The following is a 25,724-nucleotide window of genomic DNA, read 5'->3' as shown; positions in this document are numbered from 1 at the left end:
CATTTTGAGCGCTTGGAAGCCCTCTGGGCGTTTGGACCATTGTTGACGTGGTGAGCTCTAGTCGAAATTTCATCCACAAAGTTTATCCACTTTTGGGTGCTTGGATCCCTTCCGGGCCCCTGGACTGTTGACGTGGGTTTGGCCAGTCATCGCGCTCCAATTCAACTTCGGGATAACTTTTTGGGACCAGGCGTCTGGACCAATTCCAGGCGCCGAACTGCCCGGGTGCCTGCAGCACCGCCTAGGCGACACTGATCCGAGCGCCCAGACCAGCTCCGGGCGCATGGATTCCTCTTTTTCCATCCTTCTTCCCTACAAAAAAGAGTTAGTGCTAGGCAACAAAAATAAATATATCCTACAAAATAAAGTTAGCCCAATTCAGTAAAATAGTAATAATTAGTTCTTGTCTCCTCGAGACCAAGATCTAGTCAAAGTCTCAACTTAGATTTTCTAAATGGACCTAAGTTGGACCGACACCTATAGTTCTTTTAATCGGGAACGCGTCCTCACTAGATCTCTCCTCGGTTGCTTACCTCCACTTACCAACTGCAATCACTTGACTTGCCTTTGACTCACCAGGTCTTCTCGTCAGTTGTCAGGTCCGCAGACACAATTAGACTTTGATCGGTTGTCAAGTCCCGCGGACCCAACGGAACTTCTTGCCAGATATTGGGTCCCGCGGACCTATCTAGACTTCGTACCAGCTATCGGGCCCCATGGACTTAACTGGACTTCAGCCTGGTGTCTGGTTCTTCAGACCAATTAACTCCTGCACACTTGGTAGAAATGTTAGACAAACAACACATCTAACTTTAACCTATTTATCATATATCAAAATAAGATTATTAGAGCAACCTGCACCAACAGTAGTGTCCACTATAATGAAAATTGAACACTTATCTTCATTAGAGGTTTATCTCCTAAGTATAAGGAGAGGCTAATCTGGTCGAGGGGTTGCACTTCATGTCCAGTGAATCAAAACATCGAGGTGGATATGGGTTGCAATTCTTCTCCATCAATCTACATCTAGTCGAACGTCTTCTTAAAGATGATATTCATCGAGTTTCATGTGTCCACAAACAGCCTCTTCACATTATAATTAGCTATGAGAGTGTGAATTACCAAGGTATCTTCATGAGGAGATTCTACTCCTTCCAAGTCTTTAGATCCAAAGTTGATTGAGGGGATGCCTTTTCTTCCTCAGTTGGCACTGACTTCGTAGATCTCAAGTCTCCTATCGTGGACCTTTCTAGATTGTGAGAATCTACGTCTATAGGACCTCTAAGAATTATGTTGACTATCCCTCAAAGAGAAACCTTGTGTTTACCTTTGTCCTTCTCACGATCAGCTTCTTGGCGGGGTCAGGAAGATTCTTAGGGACCATTATATGGTGATTGGGTCCTTTCGATCTAATTAATGATCGGAGTCATTTCATCGATTGGTCCACCAAGGGAAGCACTGAGATTACTCAGGAGAGGATCTCCTAGGTGGTGAATTCTTATCGCCAATCTGTCGTAGCTCCCGAGCATACCATTCACACTTCCGAGTGTCATGACCACCTGAATGGTGGTAAGCGCAGTAACATCCCAACATCTTGGGGAGCCACCGACCCAACTTAGATGTCAAGATTGGGGCAGCTTCCACAGTTTGTACAACTCTTTCTCTTCTCTAAGCCATGGGTCGTTGATGGCTCGAGTGTGGCTCCTGATTCTGCAAAGGAGATAGGGGAGCTTTGCGCCCTGAGTGAGCGACTGTAGAAGTTGGGGCATGGACTTCTTTTCTCCTCGTCGATTAAGCTTCTTCCACATTAACGTATTTGACCAACCGATTCAATAGACTGTCAAAGTCGGTCAAGGGCTTCTTGAGTAGGAATTAAAGAAATCCCCCTCTATCAACTCTTAAGAGAAGGTGCTTACTAGGATCTCCGAGGTGGTTGTCGGGACGTCTAGAGTCATCCAATTGAACCACTAAATGTACTCCTTCAGAGGCTCTTTCGACTTTTGTTTAAGGGTCAACATATTGAGGGGGGTTCATGGTATCTTCGATTGTTGGCAAAATGACGCAAGAACACGGTCTTAAAGTCTTCAAAAGACTGAATGGAGGCCACCGGGAGTTAGTTGAACCATCTTTGCGCCAAACTGGATTATCAATGTCATCAAGAACACTCGGCACTTGATGCCATCAGTATACAGATGTAGTAATACTGTATTCTCAAACTTGCTTAGGTGATCTTCCGAGTCGACTGTCCCAGTATACTCTCCAATTTGGATTGGTCAGAAGTGGTTGGGTAGTTGGCCTTCAACAATGCTCCGAGAGAAAGGAGTACCCGAGGGATCTTTTGAGTCGCCGATAACTGGGCCTTTGCCTCGAAGAGGATCTCGAGGAGGCATTTCTCTTGCATGTTGAGGACTTCAAAACTGCTCATGTCTCATAGATTCTTCAGTAGGAGTCTAAATTAGGGACCGAGGGAACTCGATCGGTTGTAATGGCTTTGGCCTCCTATCAGGGCTTGAAGTCCCTCGGCAGACGTTAGAAGTAGGTTGTGATCTTCTTGCATCAAGGTGATGACAATAGATCTTTGAATGTCATCCATCTTAACATCTCATTTCAAGTATACATTCTCATAAATTGTGCCAATTTGATCTTGCCTGAGATTGTCGACAAGTAAGTCATTGGTTAGTTGTCTTCGATGTTGATTAGATTGTAGAATAACAAGAGTTGATCACTGAGAGAGCTCACCAGCAAGAAAAAGAGATAAAGGAAGAAATAGCGTTAGAAGGAAGGGCAGTGGTGCCTTGGTTCAATCATTCCAATGCTTAAGTTAGGATCCGACGAGAGAGGAAGATGAACAGTAGTAGATGAAGAAAATGTGTTCGGATTTGTATATATGCGTTAACCTAAGTGTGTGTACTTATATCTGCGGGAGTGGGCCTCTTTTTATAATGATGTTGGGATTGCATTGTGTCATGGTAAAGAAAATATCTCATCGTTGTACCTTCGCTGTTGTATGACATGGCAAATAACTTGTATTTTATATAATCATACTACTCTGTATGCTCTAACACTCTGCTTAGATTTGCATTTATGGTACCCAATTATAGGATGAGGACCCATTGAACCTAAGAAGGACCAAGTTTCAGAAACCCAACCCGAAGAGATTAAGGGAGACTAACCCGCTCATTTAAGTCGGTGAGGCCGATTAGAGCCAAGTAGAATGTGGAGTTGGGGAGAACTGAGCTGAGCTAAGCAGATACGAAGACGGGGAGAGTTGAGCAGAATATAAAGTCGCAAGATATGAACAAGATACTGAATTAGAGAGTTGAGCCCTAGGTTCGTATTTCCATCTCAGTTTGTCGATTTCCCTCTGACTTCCTCAGTACACGTGACAATCCTTAATTATTCCCCATATTAACTGACGAGCTCTTAATAAGCACTGCCAAGCTCAGTAAATATTGTCGAGCTCTCGGTAAGTTCCACCGTGTTCTCTTAAAGTCAAGACAACCCAATCCAACTTAACCTGGGCATGATCTGAGTCTCTAATTGACTCGAGTCCCTGTTGAGAAACCCTTTCAACCTCTTCGTTCTCAAGGGCAATTCCATTCGCTCTTCTGATACGCTACGTAAAATTGAAATTGCAGAGCAAGCGAAAGCTTCATGATTTGCCACCGAACCTTTTGATCTTTCGTTTCTAATTCACATAACTCTGGACTCTACGAGTGATACATTAAGTGTATGATATCCAAGATACTGCAGGCACGCGCAATATTTGAGGCATCATCAAAAGCCCAACGCATGAAAAAGGCAAAAAGCTCCACTTATTCACCACTCGAACGTCAAGACTACTTTACATTTCACGCTCTTTCATGATGCCTACCTATTTCCATCCTTTTGTTTTTTTTTCCTTTTCCGCTCTCTTTCTCGGCACCAGTGCCCGCGGTGGTCTCTGTTTCTTTCTCGAAAGAATCTAACTCACCACTGTTCGTAAATTATATTTTTTACGCCATGCTCAAAGGTAGACAAGTTGCGTTTATTATGTGAATAATCGCAGAATCACAAGAAAGTCCGGTATGGGTTGAAGAGTAAGTTAAGGCTCCTGTTGAAGTGACCAGAACCCTGTCGCCTTGCTTGTCCGAGTTGCGAATTCTGATCAGGCTCTTCGAATTTACTGACTTTGATCATAATAATTATGCCTTTATAAGCGGTCAATCTTCAAGCTTAGATTCTGCCGAATAAACAAACAATCTCGTGTATCTGCGTTTAGTGAGTCTTTTTCTCCGGAGGAGGAGGAGGAGGAAGAAAGAAGTCGGTGTAGATTCTTTGATTAGAGCACAATGCCGCTGCCTTTCTCTTTGATCTTTCACCTAATTACTCTTCTTCTACATGGAGTCTCGCTGTCGCACGCACTGCCGGTGCCCGACCCCGCGCCCATCCAGCTTCGCCCGGCCGCTTCCACCTCCTCTGTCGCCGATGCCACCATTCCGGCCTTCCCCGAGCAGTCCGACGTAGCCTCCTCCGCCTGCCCCCTCGACCTCCCGGCTGACCTCCTCCCTTCGGTGACCGCCGCCTGTGCCTCCGGCAGCGGCCACCTCCTCGTCCCCTCCCGGCCGCACTGCTGCCCCGCGCTCGCCGCCTGGCTCTACGCCGCATTCTCCCCCACCGCACTCGCTGCTCGTCCCCTGCCTGACGCCGGCTACGACCTCCCGACCCTTCCGGACGACTCCGAGGCGTGCGCCGCCGGCGCGGAACGCGCGGTCCGGGCGCGCGGACTCGAGCTCCCCCGCAAGAACGCCACATGCGACGCCGCCTACTGCTACTGCGGCGTCCGGCTCCGGCGCCTCGCGTGCACTGGCGGGTTCGCGGCGGACCCTAGCGCGGAGGGCCGGTGGGTCCCTGCCGGCGGCGGAGCGCGGAGATTGGAAGAGGACTGCACCGGAGCGGGCCTTACCGGATGCTCTCGCTGTCTCAGATCCCTCAACCAGGTGAACCAGCCAGCTCCCCGATTGACTCGTCCTCAAAAAATATAAATCAATCTTCCGACGGCGAACATTAATTACTCATGCATGCAGCTGAAGGACAACTCGCCGAGATCGTCAGGGGGCACAGCCGACCGCGGTGACCGGGAATGCCAACTCATGGGAGTAACGTGGCTGCTCTACAGGAACAGGACGCTCTACTTGCCGACCGCCACGGCCGTTCTCCGAGCCCTCATGGCGGCCGACGCCGCCGGAAGCCCGGATCCCAGCTACTGCGAGCTCTCACAGGACGCTATGCCGCTCGCCGTGGGTTCTAATCAAATTGACGTCCACGAAACATCCTTTGCCGCTCTGTCGACTATGTTTCATCTCCCATTGGCTCTCCTCCTCTGCATCATCTTCCTCCTCTAGTTAGTTAATTAGACTATGCGCCGGAATTAAAATAAAAGGGATTTGGAAGAACCAACGTACGCTAGTCGATTTCATTTCTTTGTAATTATATGTTGCTTCTATCTCGTGGTACTGGTAGACTCTTTCTCTTAATCAATTTTGATGTTTTAGCTTTGCAAGAACAATGATACGAGTTATAAAAGATGACGTGAGGGTCAAAGTTAAGGTGACGTGAGGATCAAAATCAGAATAGGGGAGCAATCCCCATATGATTTTATTGATCGCCCAAATCTCAAGTTTTGCCCGAATGGCTGCGACAGGACACTCAGCTAGAGCCGACCGACCATAAAGCTAGTCGGACATAGAACTCTAGTATTGTACTTTGGAGGTTAAGAAATAATGTACTCAACCAGTCAAATAACCAACCAAGTTCAAAGGGGTCTGGCCGGAGGAAGAGACGACCGAGCTCTAAATGCGCAAACCTTCCTGATCCGGCGGTTAGAACGGGGGACCCCCATTCTGAGGGGTCCATGTCATGCTGGAGTCAAAAGGCCAAGTGGCCGACCGGATAGGCAGACCAACCGATGAATAGGTGAGGCAATAGGCGCCCCAACTAAAGTTGGGGTTCCGACGCTCAATGAAATAATGTCTAAGAGCCGAGCGGAAGGCATTCGCCCGGAAGTCTCCCCAGTATTTCAACGCAAGCGACAGGCGAGACGTGAGGGGCGGGCCGCTCGGCCGGCGCAGGGGATGAAGGCCATCCGGACGATGGTCTCCGTCCAGCCGGACAGACGTACGTCCCGACCGGCGGTGGGTAAAGGAGAACAGGAACATCTTCTGACAGCCGTCAAGTCATATGGCTAAGTCATACTCCTAGTCTGACAGCGGGGTGTCTTGTTGTCCCATCGAAGGTGCGATGGGACTGTTGCAGTATGGCGTCAGGTAAGCTTTCTGACAAACACATACCGAGGTATGGGCTGCGGACACGTACGCGCCTCGGTGGGCGTGTAGAGGCTCTTTCATCGCTCTATATAAAGAGCCGCAGACTTCGTCGGAGGTACGCATTCTACAAGCTTTGGAGCCACCTTCTTTATCACTTGCTTGCCTGACTTGAGCGTCGGAGGGTCGCCGCCGGGAACCCCTTCCCGGCCCGACTTCTGTGCAGGGTCGCCGGAGCTTCGTACGACCAGTCGAAGACCCACATCCGCAACCGGAGAGCGTCACGTGCCCATCGTCCGTTGAGTCAGCTGTTCAGACAGGATCACTTCCAAAAATCTTTCTTAAGATACAATCGACCGAAGAAAGGCAAATCAAATATAAGACTCTCAGTGTACACCGGGCCGGGCAAAGGTCGGACGAACTTAAAGACACTTAGCCTCTTAAAACTCTTTATATGCTATCGGTCGGATAAAGGCATATCAAACATAAGGCTCTCAGTGTACGTCCGGCCGGGCGAACTTAAGGACACTTAGCCTCTTAAAACTCTTTATATACGATCGACCAGATAAAGGCAGATCGAACATAAGGCTCTCAATGTACGCCCGACCGGGCAAAGGTCGGGCGGGCTTAAGGACACTTAGCCTCTTAAAGCTCCTTATATATGATCGGTCGGATAAAGATAGATCAAACATAAGGCTCTCAATATACACTCGGCTGGGCGAAGGCCGAGCGGGTTTAAGGACACTTAGCTTCTTAAATCTTTTTATATATGATCGGTTGGATAAAGGCAAATCGAACATAAGACTCTTAGTATACACTCGGCCAGGCAAAGACTAGGTGGACTTAAGAACACAGCCTCTTAAAGTTATTTATATACGATCGGCCGGATCGAACATAAGGCTCTCAGTGTACGCCAGGCCAGGCAAAGGCCGAGCGGGCTTAATGACGCTTTGCCTCATAGAACTTTTTATATACGATCAGCCGGATAAAGGCAGATCGAACATAAGACTCTTAGTGTACGCCCAGCTAGGCAAAGGTCGGGCAAGCTTAAGGACATTTAGCATGTTAAAGCTCTTTATATACGATCGGTCAAATAAAGGCATATCGGACATAAGGCTCTCAGTATATGCCCGGTCGGGCAAAGGTCGGGGGGCTTGATGCCACTTAATCTCATATAACTCTTTATATACGATTGACCAGATAAAGGTAGACCGAACATATGGCTCTCCATGTATGGCTATATGGGCAAAGGTTGGCCAGATTTAAATTACTTGATGATATATTATTCCTAAGAAGAAATTCTAACATACATAATTTATCATATAGCTTCTCAAAGGGATCTTTGGTACATTGTGTGTACTATATCAGTCTCTGAATGGATCTTTGCAATATTTAATATATGACAGAGCAGATTGATACAATGGCACGATAATATGGCTGGCTTATAGATTGGCCGAAAAATACTCAGTCGATAATATCTAACAACATCTTAATGGCTTATCAAAACTTGTTGGGGAATATTCTTTCGAAACCTTCTTCGAAGGTTATTATGTCCCTCATAAGTCAGTTCATTATAGCAACATATGTCTTCTACCACCTCAGTAATGGCGTGAGATATAAATGATAAAAGAGGTATATCAATGGGTAGATAAAATATTCCTCAGATGGTTATTATGTAATGCCCAAGCTGTACTTTTTCCATCACCTAACAAACTCTGACATACCGAGGGTCATCTCACGATCACAGAGGTTATGTGAAGTGGTATAAAAAGGGGAATCCTTTCCGTTGGCAAGGTACCCTAACCTCTGCATCTGAACCCTACTCTCGCGCAAAGACTTTCTCTACTATTCTTCATCCATTTTCTGGAAAGGATACTGACTTGAGCGTCGAAGGGTCTAGCCAGGGATCTGCATCCCTATCTTAGATCACTAATGCTTTGTTGGATTGTTGGATTGTGCGCAAGATCATTAAGGTGCTTCCCCAAATCTCGAAGAGACTTCCACCGGTCAATGAATCATCTATCAGAGCCAGCGCATCATCTCCCTAACCTTCAAACAGAATCAAATTTGGCTCCGTCTGTGGGAATCTTCGCCCGAATCTGAAGCTTTGAGATGGAAGAGGCTGGAAAACTCCCAACTGTTGCCTTAATGCCTGAAGAATTTGAGATTATTGTTGAGGCTCAGGTGCAAAAAACATTGCAGCAATGACAAGTAGCTACAGGAGGTACATTAACACTGCCAAATCCCACAACATCGACGACAACGTTTCAGAGGGAAAGAGGAGTTCAAGAGGAAGGCATTGGTCATTTGCTTCCTGCTCTTCTTTCACCAATTCGGCGCCCCCGAGCACTCTTCTGCACATCGCCCGAGCAATTGGGCCAAGGAGGAGTACTCAAAGAATCCTCTAGAGAAGCACCTGTCCGAGACAGGCGCAAAGAAAAAGTAATAGCTAGTGATAGTTCTCCTAAGCAAATCACTAACCCGTTCTCCCAACGGGGTGCTGGATGATCCATTGCCAAAGCTCTATCAAAGTCTGAACATAGGAGAGTATTCGGGGACAACTGACCCGGAGGATCATCTCCTCAAATTTGAGAATGTCGCCCTTCTCCAATAATTTACGAATGATGTAAAATGCCAAATGCTCCTCACTACGTTCTGTGGGGCAGCCCAACGATGGTTTAAATAGCTACCAGACAATTCGATTCCCCACTTCAAGGATTTCCATAAAGTATTTTTCCACCACTTTTCCAATAACTGATGCTACTAGAAAACCCCTTGGAGCATCTTTTTGCTCAAATAAGGACCCAAAGAGACACTCTAGGCATACATCAAGAGGTTCAATCAAGTAGCTATGGATGTTCCCACATCTACTATGGATATTTTAGTGAGTGCCTTTTCTCAAGGGCTCACTAACAATGATTTTTATCGAGATTTGGTTAGAAAACCTCTAACGAATTTTGACCTGCTGATTGAACGGGCAACTGAATTCATCGATGTTGAAGAAGCACAAGCTGCCCGAAAGAAGGAGAGCACCACACCCGCTCCCGCTCCGGCTACCGAGCGCCCGGCGTGACCTTCCCCTCTACCTAAAGGACCCAGGCAGGTCCTCAATACTGTCATCCAGAGTCGCGACCTCAAGCCGTGTAGTATGTGGAAGCTCCTTGGGAAGCTTCATGAAGGTGGTGCACATATCATTGAGCGTCCACTCATAACACTCAGGATTGCTATACTCTGTGAAATCAGTAAAATAACAACCCCAGATACTGTCGGTGTTCTCCAGCCCCAAATCGTCGACTGTACTAGCCACAAAATAGCCCGCTCAAGATTGAATACCGAGTGACTGAGCTACAACAGGGAACACTTCATCCCCGGGCGAGCAAACCCAAGCGCCCGCCCAAGTTCAACAAGAACAACCCTTAGCGCAGCAAGAAGAAAGCCACAGTAATGTCGCCCAGGGTAATATTAACATGATAGTTGGAGGACCAACCAATGGTGATTCCAACTAACTGAGGAAGTCACACGCTCGACATCTAGCCATTCATGCGGTCGGATGTAGTGCAGAGCGAGTAGTTGGGCCCAAAATCAGCTTCAGACCTAGAGATCTAGAGGGGGTGGAAATACCCCATGATGATGATTTAATAATTAAGGTTGTTATAGCCAATTATAATATTTTTCGTACTTTTATTGATACAAGCAGCTCAGTTAACATTATCTTCAAACAAACATTCGAGCAGTTGTAAATAGACCCAAGTGAGGTTCAGCCCATGATAACCCCTTTATGCGGGTTCACAGGCAATGAGATTCGGCCACTCATCCAGATAAAGTTGGCATATCTTAAGGGGAGACGCTCCTGATGAGAACACATCGATCAATCTTTATGGTAGTAGACGCGCCCCTCTGCTTACAACGACATTTTGGGTCGACCGACCCTAAATGAATTCTGGGCAATCGTTTCAACCTTCTGCCAAAAGATAAAATTTCCAATGGATGGCCAAGTGGGGGAAGTCAAAGGTGACTAGTTAATAGCGCACAAGAATTACATGAAGATAGTAAAAATTGATGTTAACGCCACCTAAAAAATGCAAATGATAGAAGTTAATGCTATCCAAGAGAAGCCTCCCATCTTGGTGTATGAAAAAAAAAGAAGTACAAATTCAAGTCGATCTGCCAGAAGCCATCACTCAGACAGCGGCCAACCTGGTTCCTAAGCTTAAAGCGAGCTAGTAGAGTGGCTAACACGCAATAGTTATGTGTTTACCTGGATGCCCAAAGAGGTAATGAGCGTGTCTCCAACAGTCATAGAGCATGTACTCCATGTCTATCCAAACGCCCATCTGGTTAAGCAAAGGAAGTGGGATTTCATGGTCGACCAAAATAAAATCATCAAAGAAGAGGTGGACAAATTATTAGAGGTGGGCTACATCCAAGACGTACAATTCCCTACCTGGCTGGCCAATGTAGTCCTGGTCTCCAAACTTGGAAACAAGTGGCAGGTTCATATTGATTTCAGGGATCTCAACAAGGCTTTCCCAAAAAATTATTATTCTCTGCCCCGCATTGATCAAGTGGTTGATTCTACTTCTAATTGCGAGTTCATCTGTATGCTGGATGTTTATCAAAGGTACCACTAAGTTCCACTCGCCAAGGAGGATCAGGAAAATGTCAACTTCATAACTGCTAAGGGCACTTATTGTTATAATGTCGTGTTGTGTGGACTAAAAAATGCAGGAGCTACCTATCAACAGTTTATGAACAAGGTTTTTCAAAAGTAAATCAGGCAAAATATAGAAGTCTACGTGGATGATATGCTCATCAAATCTCTTCGAGCTATAGACTTGTGCGTAGATATAGACGAAACTTGCAAGACTTTGAGGTAGTACGGGCTCAAGCTTAACCCTTGTAAATGTTTGTTCGGAGCTAGAAGTAGAAGATTTTTGGGCTACATAGTCACTGAGCGAGGGATAGAAGTCAATCCCAATAAAGTACAAGCTCTATAAAATATGGTGTTGGGACCAAAAGGGATTTAGATATCTCCATAATTACATAATATTGTCCACTTTAGACCTAAGCGTTCATGATTTTTGTTTTTGAGTTCTACCCAAAAGGTCTAATACCAATAGAGATATATTTCCCCTATAAACTCATAATCTTTCCCGTGAGTTTTTAATGTGAGACTTTATTTGTAATCTTATAACCCAACAATCCTCCCCTCAAATGAAGGACCACAGGCTTCCCACGTCTGATCCTTTAGGTCTTCCTGCCTCTTGGTCCATCTGACCTACTAGGACTTCCTTGTCTAGCCGCAGCTAGGACTTACTGCTTGGTGTATGGTCCTCTTGATCCAAACATGGAAGCCCCCACTTCCCTTGTTTGACTTTAATATTCTACTCACATGGCTCAATTAGACCATAACTCTTGTGCACAGTCGGCGGTTAGACCTTCTGGTAGTCTAGGATCTGATACCAATTGTTAGGACTAAAAGGGATTTAGATATCTCCACAATGACATGATATTATCCACTATAGGCCTAAGCCCTCATGGTTTTTATTTTTATGCTCTACCCAAAAGACCTTATACCAATGGAGATATATTTCCCTTATAAACCCATGATCTTTCCCATTTGTTTTCAATGTAGGACTTTGTTTGCAACCTTGAAACCCAACACATGGCTCCTCCATGTAATCTGTAGGAGGCACAAAGACTGACCGGTCGAATCACTTCCCTATCTCGCTTCATCTTCCGATCGGCAAATTGATGCTTGCCCTTCTTCAAGATACTTCGTCAGGCGACCAAATTTCAATGGGATGATGACTGCAACAAGGCGTTCGAGGAGCTGAAGAATTATTTGTCTGCTATGCCAGTGTTAGCTAAATCAATAGTAGGTGAAACTTTGTTGGTTTATTTATCAGCTAATGAGCATGCTATTAATTCAGTGTTGGTGAGGCAGGAGGGAAATAAGCAATAGTCTGTGTACTTTTTAAGTCATTTATTAAAAGAAGTAGAGTGCCACTACACCGCACTCAAGAAATTAGCATATGGATTGATCTTAGCCACTCGAAGGTTGCGTCCTTATTTTTTATCTCATTCAATCATTGTGTTAACTAATAGCACTTTGGGTTAAGTGCTTATCAATCCTAAGGCATCCGAAAGATTGATCAAATAGATAACTGAACTTAGCGAGTATTGTTAGAGTGTATAGTAAAAGCTTAGCTTTTGTAAACATTTATTTGTTGAAATAAAAGAATCACATTGGTCAATATCTACATTTATTTGTTAAATGTAATTGTTCAATTAATTTATATAGTAGACAACATGGAGTGTGGTGTCACACTCAGAAGATCATGTTGTCGGTTCTCTATAAATTATAAACAAGTTGCTCACGACTAAAATGGAAAGGAACAAATCATCAGAATAGTCGTAGTGTAATTAAGTATTAGTTTATCTTGACTAATAAATGACACGGATACACTTTAAGTGTATTGAGTAGGACCATTTGGGTAAGTTCTTTTTGTATTGACTTAGTAAAAGAACTAGACTTTAGTTATTATGGAAGTGTGTGCTCTTAATCCTAATATAATAACAAGCACATATATTTAATATTTATTTCTTTGACTTATCAAAGGGCGAGGTTTAGCTTGATAAATCAATATGCCCGATAAGTTAGGAAATGATATTACTTATAGTGTGTGTTGTTGATTATAGAAGGAATCTGTGTCCTAGTTATCTGGGTTGAGAATGTCCCCAAGAGGAGCTCATAAGGATTGTCAGGTTAAACCCTACAGGTGGACCTAGTCCGACATGACAATGAAGTTGAGTGGTACTACTCTTGGAGATAGATATTAATTAAGTAAATTGTCAGTAACTTACTTAATTAGTGGACATTCGTAATCTTAAACACAGGGAGACTAACACACTCATGATAAGAAGAAACCCATAATGTAATTTGGGATTGGTGCAGTACTGCGGTAATAACTCTCTAGTGGAATGAGTTATTATCAATGAACTTAAGTTGTGTGTTCGGGGCGAACATGGGATACTCAAGCTCATCGGAAGGCCAAAACTAATTTCTCCTCTAGGTCCCTGTCGTAGCCTCATTAAAGCCTCAAGTTCATCCAAAGAAAGGCCCGTATTGGTGTCCAAGAAGGGGGCCGGCCCATTGCTTGGTGACCAAGCAATGGCCGGCTACATCTCCTCTTAATAGGGCCGGCCCTATTGCTTAGTAACCAAGCATGTAGGGGCCGACCACAATTATTTCAAATAGGAGGGGTGTTTTGAATTTTTAAAATCTTCTCTTTGTAGAAAACTATAAGTTTTAAAAGAGAGATTTTAATTTTTAAAAACTTTCCTTATTTGAATTAGGCCACATGTTTTAATAGAGAGTTTTAAAAGTTTTAAAACTTTCCTTTTTTAACCATCCTCATGGTTTAAGAAAAAAAGGGAGATAAGTTTTAAAATTAAAATTTTCTATCATCATGTTAAAAAAGAAAATTTTGTTAGAGAAGTTTTAAATTTTAAAACATGGTTTTAATTTTTAGAACTTTCTTTTTTTAACTCCTACTTTAGGAAAGAGAGCTTGTAAATTTTATAAGAGGATTTCTTCTTGTAAAATTTTTAAAAATTATATTTCCTTTATTCCCTTGAAGAGGTGGCCGGCCACCTTGCTTGGTGCCCAAGCAAGGGGTCGGCCATAATAAAATCATCACAAAATCAAATTTGGTGATTGATTCAATCAAGAGGAAAGAAAAGGAAAAATAAAAAGGAAAAAGGAAAAACTCTTGGATGATTTTATTTTTTGTAAAATATTTTTCCTTATTTGCCTTGGGCAAGTAATATAAAAGAAGGGGTGAGGGGGCTTCATGAGACAACTCTTATTCTCTTGCTTGGAGATCTCTTGGTGGTCGGCCCTCTCCCTTCTCCCTTTCCCTTTACTCTTTTCTCCTTGATGGTGGTGGTGGCCGGATTTTAGAAGAAGAGGAGGAAGCTTTTGGGTGGTGTTCATCTTGGACGATCGTCGCCCACACGACGTCCAAGGCGAGGCGAGGAATATGACAGAAGATCTCGAGGTCATTAGTTTACAAAGAGAAGGTATAACTACAATTTTCTTCCACATCATACTAGTTATTTTCTTTGTAAAAATTCTAAATACAAGAGGCAATTAGATCTAGTTTTTTGAATAAGTTTTTTTTTTAAATTTTTGTTTCTTCTTTTTCGAATTTGTGATTCGATTGTTATTTTTGGTTGACCTAGAGTTATTTAAGGAAATTAAATATTAGCTTTCCTTAAAAGGCTTTGACTAGGCGGTGGTGGTTGCTCCCATATCCAAGAAGGCCATGTGCCTCGCCATGCAGTCCTGAAAGCAAATTTTGGAAATTAATATTTAATAGAATTAATAACATAGGTGGATTTGAATCAATAGTATTAAGTTTCGCTTGCGATTCAAATCTAAACCATCAAGAACAAATAAGTTAAATTTGGAATCAATGATGTTAAGTTCCGTCTGCGATTTCTAATTTAGCTTCTAAAGAACACAATAGGTTATTTAAGGAAAGGTTCGACACTTGTACAAAATTTTTGTACAGTAGAACCGGTACGTTTTCCTAGGATTAACCAATAAGTATGGCATACAATACCAATCTCGAGCAGTCATCAAAGCTCAGGCCCTAGCTGATTTCCTAACAAAAGTGTAAGGTCCTGAAACCAAGGAAACTTGGAAGATATATGTTGACGAATCCTCTACCCAGCAAGGTAGTGAGATAGGTATTCTTGTTGTATCTCCCAGGAAAAATCGAATGTAATTATTTGTTCAGTTAAATTATCAAGCAATCAATAATGAAGTAGAGTATAAGGCATTAATAGCTGGATTGCAAGCCACACAGCATATAGGAGCTACTCGGGTCTTAATCTATTCAAATTCTTAGTTGGCAGCTCAACAATTGTCCGATAATTTTGAGATCAATAATGAACGACTCAAATTATATCCAAAAGTGTTTGAAAAATTAAAAGCTAAGTTCCAAGAAGTGACCATATAGAAGATTTCTTATTTAGATAACCAAACAGCAGATGAACTAGCTAAATTATCTTCTACCATAGTTCCCTAGAAGTTAGATAAACCTATTGAGCAAACAAACATTGTTAGTGGATTGGATTGAGCGGTAGGCCAATCTGGAGCTATAGAGCGATTGGCGAATGTCAATTATCTTATTCTTACAACAGGGCACTCTACCCACTGATGGGGAACAAGCACATATGCTTAAGAAAAGGGTTGGCCAGTTTACTATGATTGGAGATCATCTTTATAAGAGAGGCTTCTCCTATCCTTTACTCAAATGCATTGGGTCAGATGATGTGCATTACATTCTACAAGAAGTGCATTAGGGTTCTTATGGAAGTCATGTAGGAGGTTGGTCTCTCGCTTGAAAAATATTATTGGCAGGGTATTTCTAGCTGCCTTACAGTCTGATGCAGCTCAAGCAGTAAGGACCTGCTTATCTTGTCAAAAGCACCAGAACATCCTGCACCACCCCCCACAGAATTACTTAAAACCTTTATATTTCTTGTCTATTTGATCAATGGGGTATGGACATAGTAGGATATTTTCCTTCGGCATCCATCAGAGGAGATTTTTACTGATAGTAGTAGATTATTTCTCAAAATAGGTGGAAGTCAAGCCCTTAGCTAAAATAATCGAGCGAATGGTTATTAAATTCTTATGGCAACATCTTATTTATAGATTTGACATTCCACATAAGCTAGTTTGTAATAATTGAAGGTAATTCTAGGGCAGAAAGATCTGAGAATGGTGTTTGGGATATGGTATCACACAGGCCTTCACCTCTGTAGCTTATCCACAGAGCAACGAACAAACTGAAGTAACAAACATAGAAATTATTAGAGGGCTTAAGATTAAATTAGATCACGTTGGGAGCAGTTGGATGGACGAATTACTCAGTATATTATGGGTATATCGTACAACTCCTCGAGAATCGATAGGTATAACTCCTTTTTACCTGGTTTACGATGATGAAGCAGTGGTCCCAGTTGAGATTGGGGTAGAGTCCGATCAAAGACACTTATATGTCGAGGATAATGTGACCGATGTCTTATGGAGCTTGACTTGATAGAAGAAGTGTGGGACAAGGTGACAGCTAGACTTCTATCATATCACCAAAGGATGAGACAGGATTGTAACAGAAGAGTTATTCCTAAATTTTTTCAGGTGGGCGATCTGGTCTGGAAGGGCATCAAGCCGGTCAAAGATGTTAATAAACTGGCACCATAATGGGGAAGACCATTTAAGGTATACAAAGGCTTACCTCTGGTTCTTATTATCTTGAAGATGCTAAAGACCGGAGATTGGCAACTCAAATGGTTCTTATTATCAAGTAAATTGCATGCACGTTGACTTAGAAATCCTAGAACTCGCACTAAAAATGGGAGAGGAGGTACCATGAGGGAAGCCCAGCCCTTGGCGGCGTCGGCGCGCTCGCTGTCGGACTCGCTGATCCAACCCAGCAGGATTCGGCGCTTCATCACGGGGTCGAAGAACGTCTTGGAGGCGTAGAACCTGTCGTAGTCGTAGCGCAGGCTGATGCCGACGTCCTTCTCTGGGTCGTCAGGCACCCACTCGTTCTTCTTGGCGTCGTACGTGCCGATGGCGTAGTAATCGTTCCGGTCGTCGTCCAAGCTGACCTTAAGCACGTGCTTCACGAAGTCTCCCGCCGGCTCCGACGTGTCCAGCCCCGTCTCCTCCTCCGTCGCCACTAGGAAGAAGTCCACGCACTCCCACATCCTCGTGCCCTCCACCGCATGCAGCAAGTCGGGCAGTAGTTCGAACCGCAAGAAGTCCGCCGTCTTGTAGACCAGCACTATCTCGGCGTGCCGCTGCACGTCGTTCTTGGACCCAATTGTGACGAGCCACGCGTCCTCAGAGGCCATGTACCAGGCTGTGGTGGGGTCGCGGAAGTCCTTCACGTTGACTCCTTGCGGCGGGACGACCACGGGGGTTCGCCTCGGACTTGACCCAGGTGAGCAGGAGCAGGTCGGACGGGTCGGCCGGGAAGGCGAGGTTCTGAACCTGGACCCACTCGGTGGTGGCGCCGGTGTAGAGCATGGCAAGGCGGCCGTCAGGGAGGATGGTGGCGGATCCGGTCCATGCGTCGTTGGCATCGTACCAGCGGTCGGGGACCATGGCCAGCGGCAGGTGGAGCCACCGGACCATGACCAACTCAATACACACATAATATACTAGTGTAATTTTATAGTCAAGACAAACTAATACTAAATTACACTACAACCGTTCCAATGGTTTGTCTTAATCCATCTTGGTTGTGAGCTACTATTTATAATTTATAAGGAACCGATAACATGATCTTCTGTGTGGCACCACACACCATGTTATTTATAATCTAAATTAAATGAGCAACTGTAATATAAAATACAAATATTTGACCAAAGTGATTCTCATTTCAAAATATTTCAAAACAGATGTTCATACAAAAGCTAGACTTATAGTATACATCCCAATAATATAAAAGGAGAGTCCTCTCCATGATGAAGGTACACTCTCTAGAGATCTGAAACTCATCCTCGTGCACGCATCTACTATTGTTCTTCATCCACCCGCTCAGGCTTGTACTAACTTGAGCATCGAAGGGTCTTCGCCAGGAATTCTCCTTTAGTTTATAGGCATTGATGTTTTGTTGGATTGTTTTCGTGTACGTAAGATCAAAGGGAAACTTCTTCTTAAAGGAAAAGGTCTTCTGCCAATCAGCCACTGATCCACCATGCCCAGCACGTAATATCTGTAGTTTTCAGATAGGATCAATTAACATAAAGGTTTCTTGTAGCATCATAATTCCATGTGAAAAATAGCAAACATCAAAGGGTTTGCTTGGCGTTGTCCCTGTGAGACTACTCCGATGCCTAAATTAGCATGAATGTTTAATTGTAGCCGAAAAAAGTATGAGAATAGAGAGAAGACCCTCTAGAGAAATATTCCCCTTACTTTTTATAGAGAGCAAATCCTAAAGATTTGTCCGATTAAAGGGTCATTAACGGACCATTAAAGGATCATTAATGGGTATGATTGTAACTGCTATAGCCTTTAACACGAGTACTTGTTGTATGTCGCGAGCTCGGGAGGTCAACAACTTGATAAGTCAGTAAGTCAGAATGTCGAAGAGTCGAGAACTCGAGAGACTAGGCCGGATTGGAAGATTGAACAAGCTCAGAAGATCGGATTGGCTCGGAAGGTAGGATACTACCATATAATTTCCCATGTTGACTAAGTCCTACACGATACCATCCGGACTTCTTATTGATCGGGTCAAGGATCCACCCGTAGACCTTACTTACCATCTGCATGACAGAGTATGTTCATTCAAATCCACGGAACTATATTGTTCTGTTTTATTTTCAGAAAAACAATTGATCGAACTATGCTTACAGCTCTTGTGTCTGTTGCTACTCCTACTAGAGATGACAAACATTAAGAGGAAAGAGATGACCCATCTGGCGTGGCTCCGTACAAATGTTCTCGTCCGAGTAGATTGCGCTACCAAGCATTCGAGGGCCCGAGTGCTTTGCGCTCCTTAGCACTCCCAAGCACTGAAAGCCTAAAGGTCTTTAGGAAGATCTTAAACTCAATGGTTATGCGGCAACTACGGTTATTATGAAACAGCTACATCAATTGCATAGGGATATGTCTTTCGATATATATACACGAAAGAGATGTATCCTTTGAAAACTGTCCCTTAATAAGATGTAATGATACGAACGTCACAGATATATGATAAAGATATTCTCCATTACTTCACCTATTTGTTATTTCGATAGTTACCCTCTTCCTCGCCATTGACTCGTCAATCTACAAGTACTCATCAGCCCATGCCGATCAGACCGGATCAAACATATTTAATTTGATAGCATCAGATATGGTTGAATTTTTCTTATACTCGAATTTTTAAGTCGACAAAAAAAAACATTATATTGATTGAATAAAGACATCAGGAATGATCAATAGGTGTGCAGTCAGTCCAATACTAAATAATAATAATAAAAAAATATGAAGCAGCAACACCGAATCAGATGGGGGCGATCGATTCAGTCGCACCTAAATTTTACCGTAGAATCCGAAAGCGTTGGTGACGAATGATCAAGAAGCCCAGCAGTATATAGTTATGTGTCTCAGTTTTTTGAAAAAAAACTCTTTACAAATATCTCGTAATTAGAGATTAAATTATAAATTTTTGAATGACAATTTCCGCTCCACTTTAGCCCAGGCCAATCCTATACTAAATAAAAAATCTCAGATCCTCATGCCCGCAATTTCTGGTTTCCTCCTAGCCCCTTTTACAATTTGTACTTCGGATCACGGTCAAAATCCTGCTAAAATTGTCTACGATATCCCTTATGTTCACCTTTCCACCTAGATTATAATTTGGATCGAGTCAAGCGGCCGGAGCCGACCGATAATTGGGCGGACTATATGGCACCGACTAAAGGACGACCCATCCACTACAGGTGGTTGGGCGAACTGTATGACGTCGACCAAGCGACAGCCAGCCCATCCACCGTCGGCCGCTGGGCGAGTTGTATGGCATTGACAAAGGGGACGACCTCCCCACCATCTGCCGCTGGCCGCCTAACTTGATCTGAATTATAATCTAAGTGGAAATTGTAGTAAAAAAAAGTCACAGCTAATTTTAATCCGATTTCTGTTGCAGTGAGATGTACAAAAATTATAGAAGAAACCAGCAAAAGATCAGAAACTAAGTACAAACGATCCGAACTCATAGATAAAATACATTCAGGAAGGTCTTATTTTAGTCGTAAGAAATTAGAATGCTCAACTTTGACCGAACGCGTGGACAATCAAATTATATTAAACACGGTATTTAATGCTCTTCTTAAATCACTACCATACAGAGCTCAACGGTCGAATTGTAAACTTGCGATTAAATTATGTCCACTTCCATGAATACATTATTAATTTGTATTAAAAAAATCTGTATATATCATTAATAAATTTTATTTCACTTTAAGCCACAATTTATTACTTTTCTTTTCTGAGACTTGTTCTTGAGTTTGTCCAGCATTGAAGACACGCCTCTGAGTCTCTGACGAATTCCAATGCGTGTAGACACATAAAAATATGTGTCCCTTTCTACTTGTTCTGTGCATAAATGTTTAATAGTTCTTTTTCTTTTCCTTGCAAATAATAGAAATGATGGAGATTTTTTGTCCATTTATCGTTAATTATTTTATTTCTTAATCAATGGCTAGCTTTCTTTATGAGTTGTGGAATCATTTTGTTTATTGGTTAGTTGTTCAATCAATCACCAAATCTTTCAGGATATTGATAGACTCGTATAGCTTTGTCAGGAACCTTTGTTCTATCAACCAAATGCCGTGTACTTTTGATTTTTATTACTAAATTATATATGCAGAGAAAATAGTTTATAGTTAATATTTCTATCAGTTCTTCATAAGGTCGTTTTCACATATTATTTTATCACCTAAAATTATATTAACTATCTATATAATACTAACTTAAATGAGGTTATATCTTAAAACACTCTCAAAATTATGTAACAACTTATCAATCATTGATGCGGCAGTTGGTAATTAGTTGAAACAAACCTCATACTTTTGCGAAATCAGATCGATCGAAAATAATCTCGGAAAGGTCATTTAAAAGATGGGCGGTGGTTGAAGTACCATTCTGGTGATCGACTCTTCCATAACATATGAATCACCAGCTTGCAAACACCATCAAATTCCAAAATCTTTGCCGCATTTGATATATGCCTACTCATGATTCTTGCTCCTTCACATGCCAGACGCTTTTTCTCTTTTGCAAGAAGCATGCAACTTTCCAAGAAAATTCCAAGAAACTTCAAACTCTCCATTGATCTAAATCATCCGAAGAAATTATCAAAATTTGTATTTTTAATAGGGATGATTTTAATTGAATCAGGAGGAAAATCGTACTTTTGCAAATTGGCCCCTGACACAGTTTCACTAAAGTGAAGGAGTGGTTGAGAATTATATATAGTCAAGGGTCAAATCTTAAGGGCGAATCTAATATGGACGCTAGCTGGAGGGAAGGAGACGTGTGCTGGCGGATAACTCGGCACGGACTCATCTGGTCAAACGAGGTGAGGCACGAACCAGCGAGCGAGTGAGACCGAGTCGGCGAGGGTTGAAGCTTTCTTTTTCTCCTCCTCCTCGATCGCTATAAGAGCAGGCGGAGGTCACCGGAGGAACGAGTTGGTGGGAAGAAAAGAGGAAGAAGACATGATGAAGTCCACCCGGGCTTTTTCCAGGCCTGAGCCGAGGCGAGCCGGCAATGCCTTCGTCATAACCTCCATGCTCCTCTCTCTCTGCGTCCTTTCTCTCGTCAGAGCTCGCTATTCCTCTTCTCCTAATTATGGTATGCTTCGATCTCTCCCTGCCGCACTGAGTTTAGATTCGTGTCTTCTTCTTGCTCCGTGTGAAGCAGCAGCAAAAATTGCATCTTTTCTTTTCTGCAGCTAAGCAGCGGGCGTCGCCGGAAATCGAAACGGCCATGGATTCTATCAAGATGGTGACTGGCCAAAGCCGCAAAATTGCTCTAAATGGTAATTCTATCAGCTCAATTTGGGGATTGTAGCTTCCTAGAGCTACAATTTTGATCCTGAGTGGGTTGCATTGATTACAGGGGATAGAGAAGGGGCATTGGGGAAGCGCGCAGAGGAAAACCGCGCCGCCACCGCCGCCGTCGTCGAGAAGTTGCAGAAACCCATCTGCGTCGAAACCAGCCGCCGTTCCGACTTGTGTGAGGCGGAGGGAGATGTGAGAGTGCAAGGGAGCTCGCAGACCGTGTTCGTGCCCGCTACCTTGACGTCGCAGGAGTGGAAGGTGAAACCCTACGCCCGGAAGAACGACCAGTTCGCCCTCTCCAATGTCAAGGAGTGGACGCTGAAGCCTTTTCCAGGTGACGACCCGCCCCCCTCCTGCACGGAGAACCACACTGTTCCTGCCGTCGTCTTCTCCACCGCCGGCTTCACCGGCAACCTTTTCCACGACTTCACCGACGTGCTGGTGCCGCTCTTCATCACTGCCGGCCGCTTCGACGGCGAGGTCCAGTTCGTGGTGGCGGAAGCCAAGTCCTGGTGGCTGAGCAAGTTCGGCGCCATCCTGAGCCAGCTCTCCAAGTACGAGGTCATCGACGCCGACGCCGACGCCGACGGCGGCGCGGTGCGGTGCTTCCCGCGAGTGATCACCGGGCTGAGCTTCCACAAGGAGCTCGGCGTGGATCCCTCCAAGCCGCCCGGCGGATCCCGGTCGATGGCGGACTTCAAGGCGATGCTCCGGCGAGCATACGGGCTGGAGCGCGAGACCGCGGAGCCGTCGGGGGGCAGCGCGTGGGACGTGCGGCGGAAGCCGCGCCTGCTCATCATCTCGCGCCGGGGCTCCCGGATGCTGCTCAACGAGAGGGGAATGGCGGACATGGCGATGAGCCTGGGCTTCGACGTCCGCACGGCGGAGCCGGAGATCGCCACCGACTTGGGGAAGTTCGCGCGCCTGGTGAACTCGGCCGACGTCATGGTCGGCGTCCACGGCGCCGGCCTCACCAACCTGGTCTTCCTCCCCAAGGGCGCCGTCGTCATCCAGGTGGTCCCCATGGGGGACCTGACATGGCTAGCCCGCGACACCTTCGGGAATCCGGCGCCGGCGATGGAGCTCCATTACTTGGAATACCTCATCCAAGCCGACGAGAGCACGCTGAGCGATCAGTACCCAAAAGACCACCCCGTCTTCACGGACCCGCAGTCGATCCATCGCAAAGGATGGAACGAGCTCAGCAGAGTGTATCTGGAGAACCAGAACGTGAAGCCTCATCTGGGAAGACTGCGGCTTACGTTGTTGCAAGCTCTCGAGTTCCTTCCTCACACTAACATCAACAAGATGGCTCAGTGATTTCTTCAATTTCTTTCCATTTTTTTGTTGTTTTTTTTTTTTTTGGCCTATTTACTGTCTAGATGATCTTAATTAAGAAAACACCTTGTGATTACAAATAAAAGAGTGTTCGGTGAAAAGATCGATTTGCATTAAAGTGAGCAGGGACGGGCCGACGGGACATGCATGCAAGTGCCCAAAGCGGAAGGAACCGGCCAAATTGTTTTTACTGTTCTTAAAATCAACATCCCCAACCACCACACCGACGGTGCTACTTAACTAGTCTTCATCATTAGGGTTAGCCCCAGGGTTTCATCCGATCTCCACCCACAGAAAAACAGAAAAGACAGAAAAAAGTTATATCACAATGCTCACTGCAGGAGGGAGGGAGGGAGGGAAAGCATCATCTGCTAACTTGTCTCCATCTGCTCCGTTAGCATCTACATCCAAATGTAGTTTTTTTCCCACACCATTTTGTTGTCCTTTTATGAGGATTTCCAAAATAATCTAGCTGTAAATTTGTACAGATCCGAAGCAGGCTCGTACAAAGCCATCGCATTCGCTGTGTAATATAGAAAGCCTCAGTGAGTTTTTGGGTTTGTTGTGGGGTTTTAGTTTAGGACAGGACAACTTAGAAGGCACGCTATATGTATATCATTGTCTCCGGCGTGGCTATCAACATGGCCGTAGTTTTCCTTCCACTTGTTTATGGTCGAGAGAAACAGTTCATCTGCCACAATCAGTTTTTTTTTCTCTTGATCAGAAGTAATATAAATTAATTTTGTTTAGATAGAACAGTAGATGTGTTTTAAGCTTATATAGATAGATATATATATATAGATAAGCTTTGTGTGTGGGCCTATGATTATGAATGATTAAAGGCATAGTGGATGAATAAGGACCTCAAAACCTTTGCCAAATAGTATTCAAGTAAAAAAAGAGAATCAAAAGAAGGGGCAGAATAATTAAAGACGTGAGCATATCAAGAAAGTAAAGTTGGGAGTCAAGTATAAACCTTTCCATCTTGATATTCTGATATCGAATTTAGCTGTGCTTAACTTGAATGCACAAATTACTAACACTAATTTTAATTAGCTGCTCGGAGCTTCTATGGATTGGTTTGAAAACAATGAAATACTCGTTCTTCTGCTTCTGTTCCCTCAAGAGGATCCTGGAGAATGTATTCCAGTTTATGCAGTGACACGGGATCCTTTAACGCTGCATGCTCAACTGAGTTTCTGACATCAGATAAGATAGCGATTATCCTACGAATTGATTAGAAGAAGAAAATTAAAGAAAAGATAAGAAGAGGAATATCTAAGAAGGAAGCATTTTATTAAAACTCAAGCATTGATCTCTAAACATCTAAATATGACTCTTATATAAACTATAACCTAAGACTCAAATAAGAAAAAAATTATAATAATATATCTTAATTCTAATTTTATAAAGAAATGAAATAGATTTTTACCCGAAAAGGAAAATAATTAACTTAATGATCTTAACTCAAATCAAGACACAGATCAAAACAAATCCTCTTCAAAAATACCAAAAATATGAAAAATACTATAAATACCTAAAAAATAAAAATTACTAAAAATAGTAAAAAGGCTCTGAAAAGGATTTAAATAGTGGAATTTGGGGCTAAAAATTTGACAGTTATAGTTTTACCCATACCAAATGTAGGTTTTCGAGTTTTGCACGTGTGACGATAGACAGAGCATGATCCAAGTCTCGAGTCAAAAGTTATGTCCATTTGAAGTTTAAAGGCTCGTATTGGAATTCAACACGAGTTGGGCCTGCATCAGTCTCCCTGGCTTGAAAAGAACTCGCCTCGAGTTCATATTAACTTCATTAGCAACTGTTAAATAAAGAGTTAGGTGCTTCACATTGAAGACATTAGAAGTCTTCATATGACTAGGAATGTGCAACCTATAGGCATTGTCGTTAATCTTCTGCAGTATCTCGTATGGTTCGATTTTTCAATCTTTTAGTTTATTATATTCTCTAACAGGGAAATGATCACGAGTCAATATAGCCTAGACAAAATCTCCAATCTCAAAAAGTACCTATCGATGATGACGATCGACCCGAGCCTTATACTTAGTATTGCTTTCCATAATTGTCAATTTCACCCACTCATGAATACCTCGAAGATGCTCTGTCATCTCATCTACTTTAGGACTAATTCGCCCTACATGTGGAATAGGGGCAAAGTCTAGAACTCTTGATGGATTCCGACTATAAACAATCTCAAAAGGACTCAATACCGTGGTCTTATTTTTCGATCTGTTGTAGGCAAACTTTACTTGAGGTAACGCCAAGTCCCACTACTTTGATTTATTTCTTGTAAGGCATCTCAGAAGATTGCCCAGACTTTGATTCACCACCTCGATTTGTCCATCTATCTGACGATGGTAAGCACTATTAAAGTTTAATTGTGTTCCCAATTTCACCCATAAGCTCTTCCAGAAGTGATTA

The 25,724-nt window shown here is 43.5% G+C and overlaps 2 protein-coding genes and 1 pseudogene across 2 annotated transcripts; 2 read left to right on the top strand and 1 right to left on the bottom strand.

The window, feature by feature from the left end:
* The first annotated feature begins 4,034 nt into the window (after positions 1-4,034).
* On the top strand, positions 4,035-5,520 carry LOC121973468 (uncharacterized GPI-anchored protein At4g28100-like). The gene is made up of 2 exons (XM_042524887.1): positions 4,035-4,979; positions 5,067-5,520. The coding sequence occupies exons 1-2, from the start codon at positions 4,332-4,334 to the stop codon at positions 5,382-5,384; spliced, it is 966 nt and encodes a 321-aa protein (XP_042380821.1). The 5' UTR covers positions 4,035-4,331; the 3' UTR covers positions 5,385-5,520.
* Positions 5,521-16,130: 10,610 nt separating this feature from the next.
* On the bottom strand, positions 16,131-17,490 carry LOC121972528 (annotated as a pseudogene).
* Positions 17,491-21,382: 3,892 nt separating this feature from the next.
* LOC121970279 (alpha-1,3-arabinosyltransferase XAT3-like) lies at positions 21,383-23,362 on the top strand. The gene is made up of 3 exons (XM_042520876.1): positions 21,383-21,735; positions 21,836-21,922; positions 22,003-23,362. Exons 1-3 carry the CDS (start codon positions 21,600-21,602, stop codon positions 23,262-23,264), a joined length of 1,485 nt encoding a protein of 494 aa, XP_042376810.1. The 5' UTR covers positions 21,383-21,599; the 3' UTR covers positions 23,265-23,362.
* The last annotated feature ends 2,362 nt before the right edge of the window (positions 23,363-25,724 follow it).

This window comes from Zingiber officinale, chromosome 4A (assembly GCF_018446385.1).
Source record: "Zingiber officinale cultivar Zhangliang chromosome 4A, Zo_v1.1, whole genome shotgun sequence".
Classification (NCBI taxonomy): Eukaryota; Viridiplantae; Streptophyta; class Magnoliopsida; order Zingiberales; family Zingiberaceae; genus Zingiber; species Zingiber officinale.
This window is presented reverse-complemented; position numbering and strand designations above follow the sequence as displayed.

What these genes read in the sequence shown, in the direction of transcription:
- LOC121970279 (XM_042520876.1), top strand. Translation starts at nt 21,600, where the DNA reads ATGATGAAGTCCACCCGGGCTTTTTCCAGGCCTGAGCCGAGGCGAGCC. An exon ending in TTCCTCTTCTCCTAATTATG is followed by an intron (nt 21,736 to 21,835) that starts GTATGCTTCGAT and finishes TCTTTTCTGCAG; the next exon opens with CTAAGCAGCGGGCGTCGCCG. An exon ending in CCGCAAAATTGCTCTAAATG is followed by an intron (nt 21,923 to 22,002) that starts GTAATTCTATCA and finishes CATTGATTACAG; the next exon opens with GGGATAGAGAAGGGGCATTG.
- LOC121973468 (XM_042524887.1), top strand. Translation starts at nt 4,332, where the DNA reads ATGCCGCTGCCTTTCTCTTTGATCTTTCACCTAATTACTCTTCTTCTA. An exon ending in GTCTCAGATCCCTCAACCAG is followed by an intron (nt 4,980 to 5,066) that starts GTGAACCAGCCA and finishes TCATGCATGCAG; the next exon opens with CTGAAGGACAACTCGCCGAG.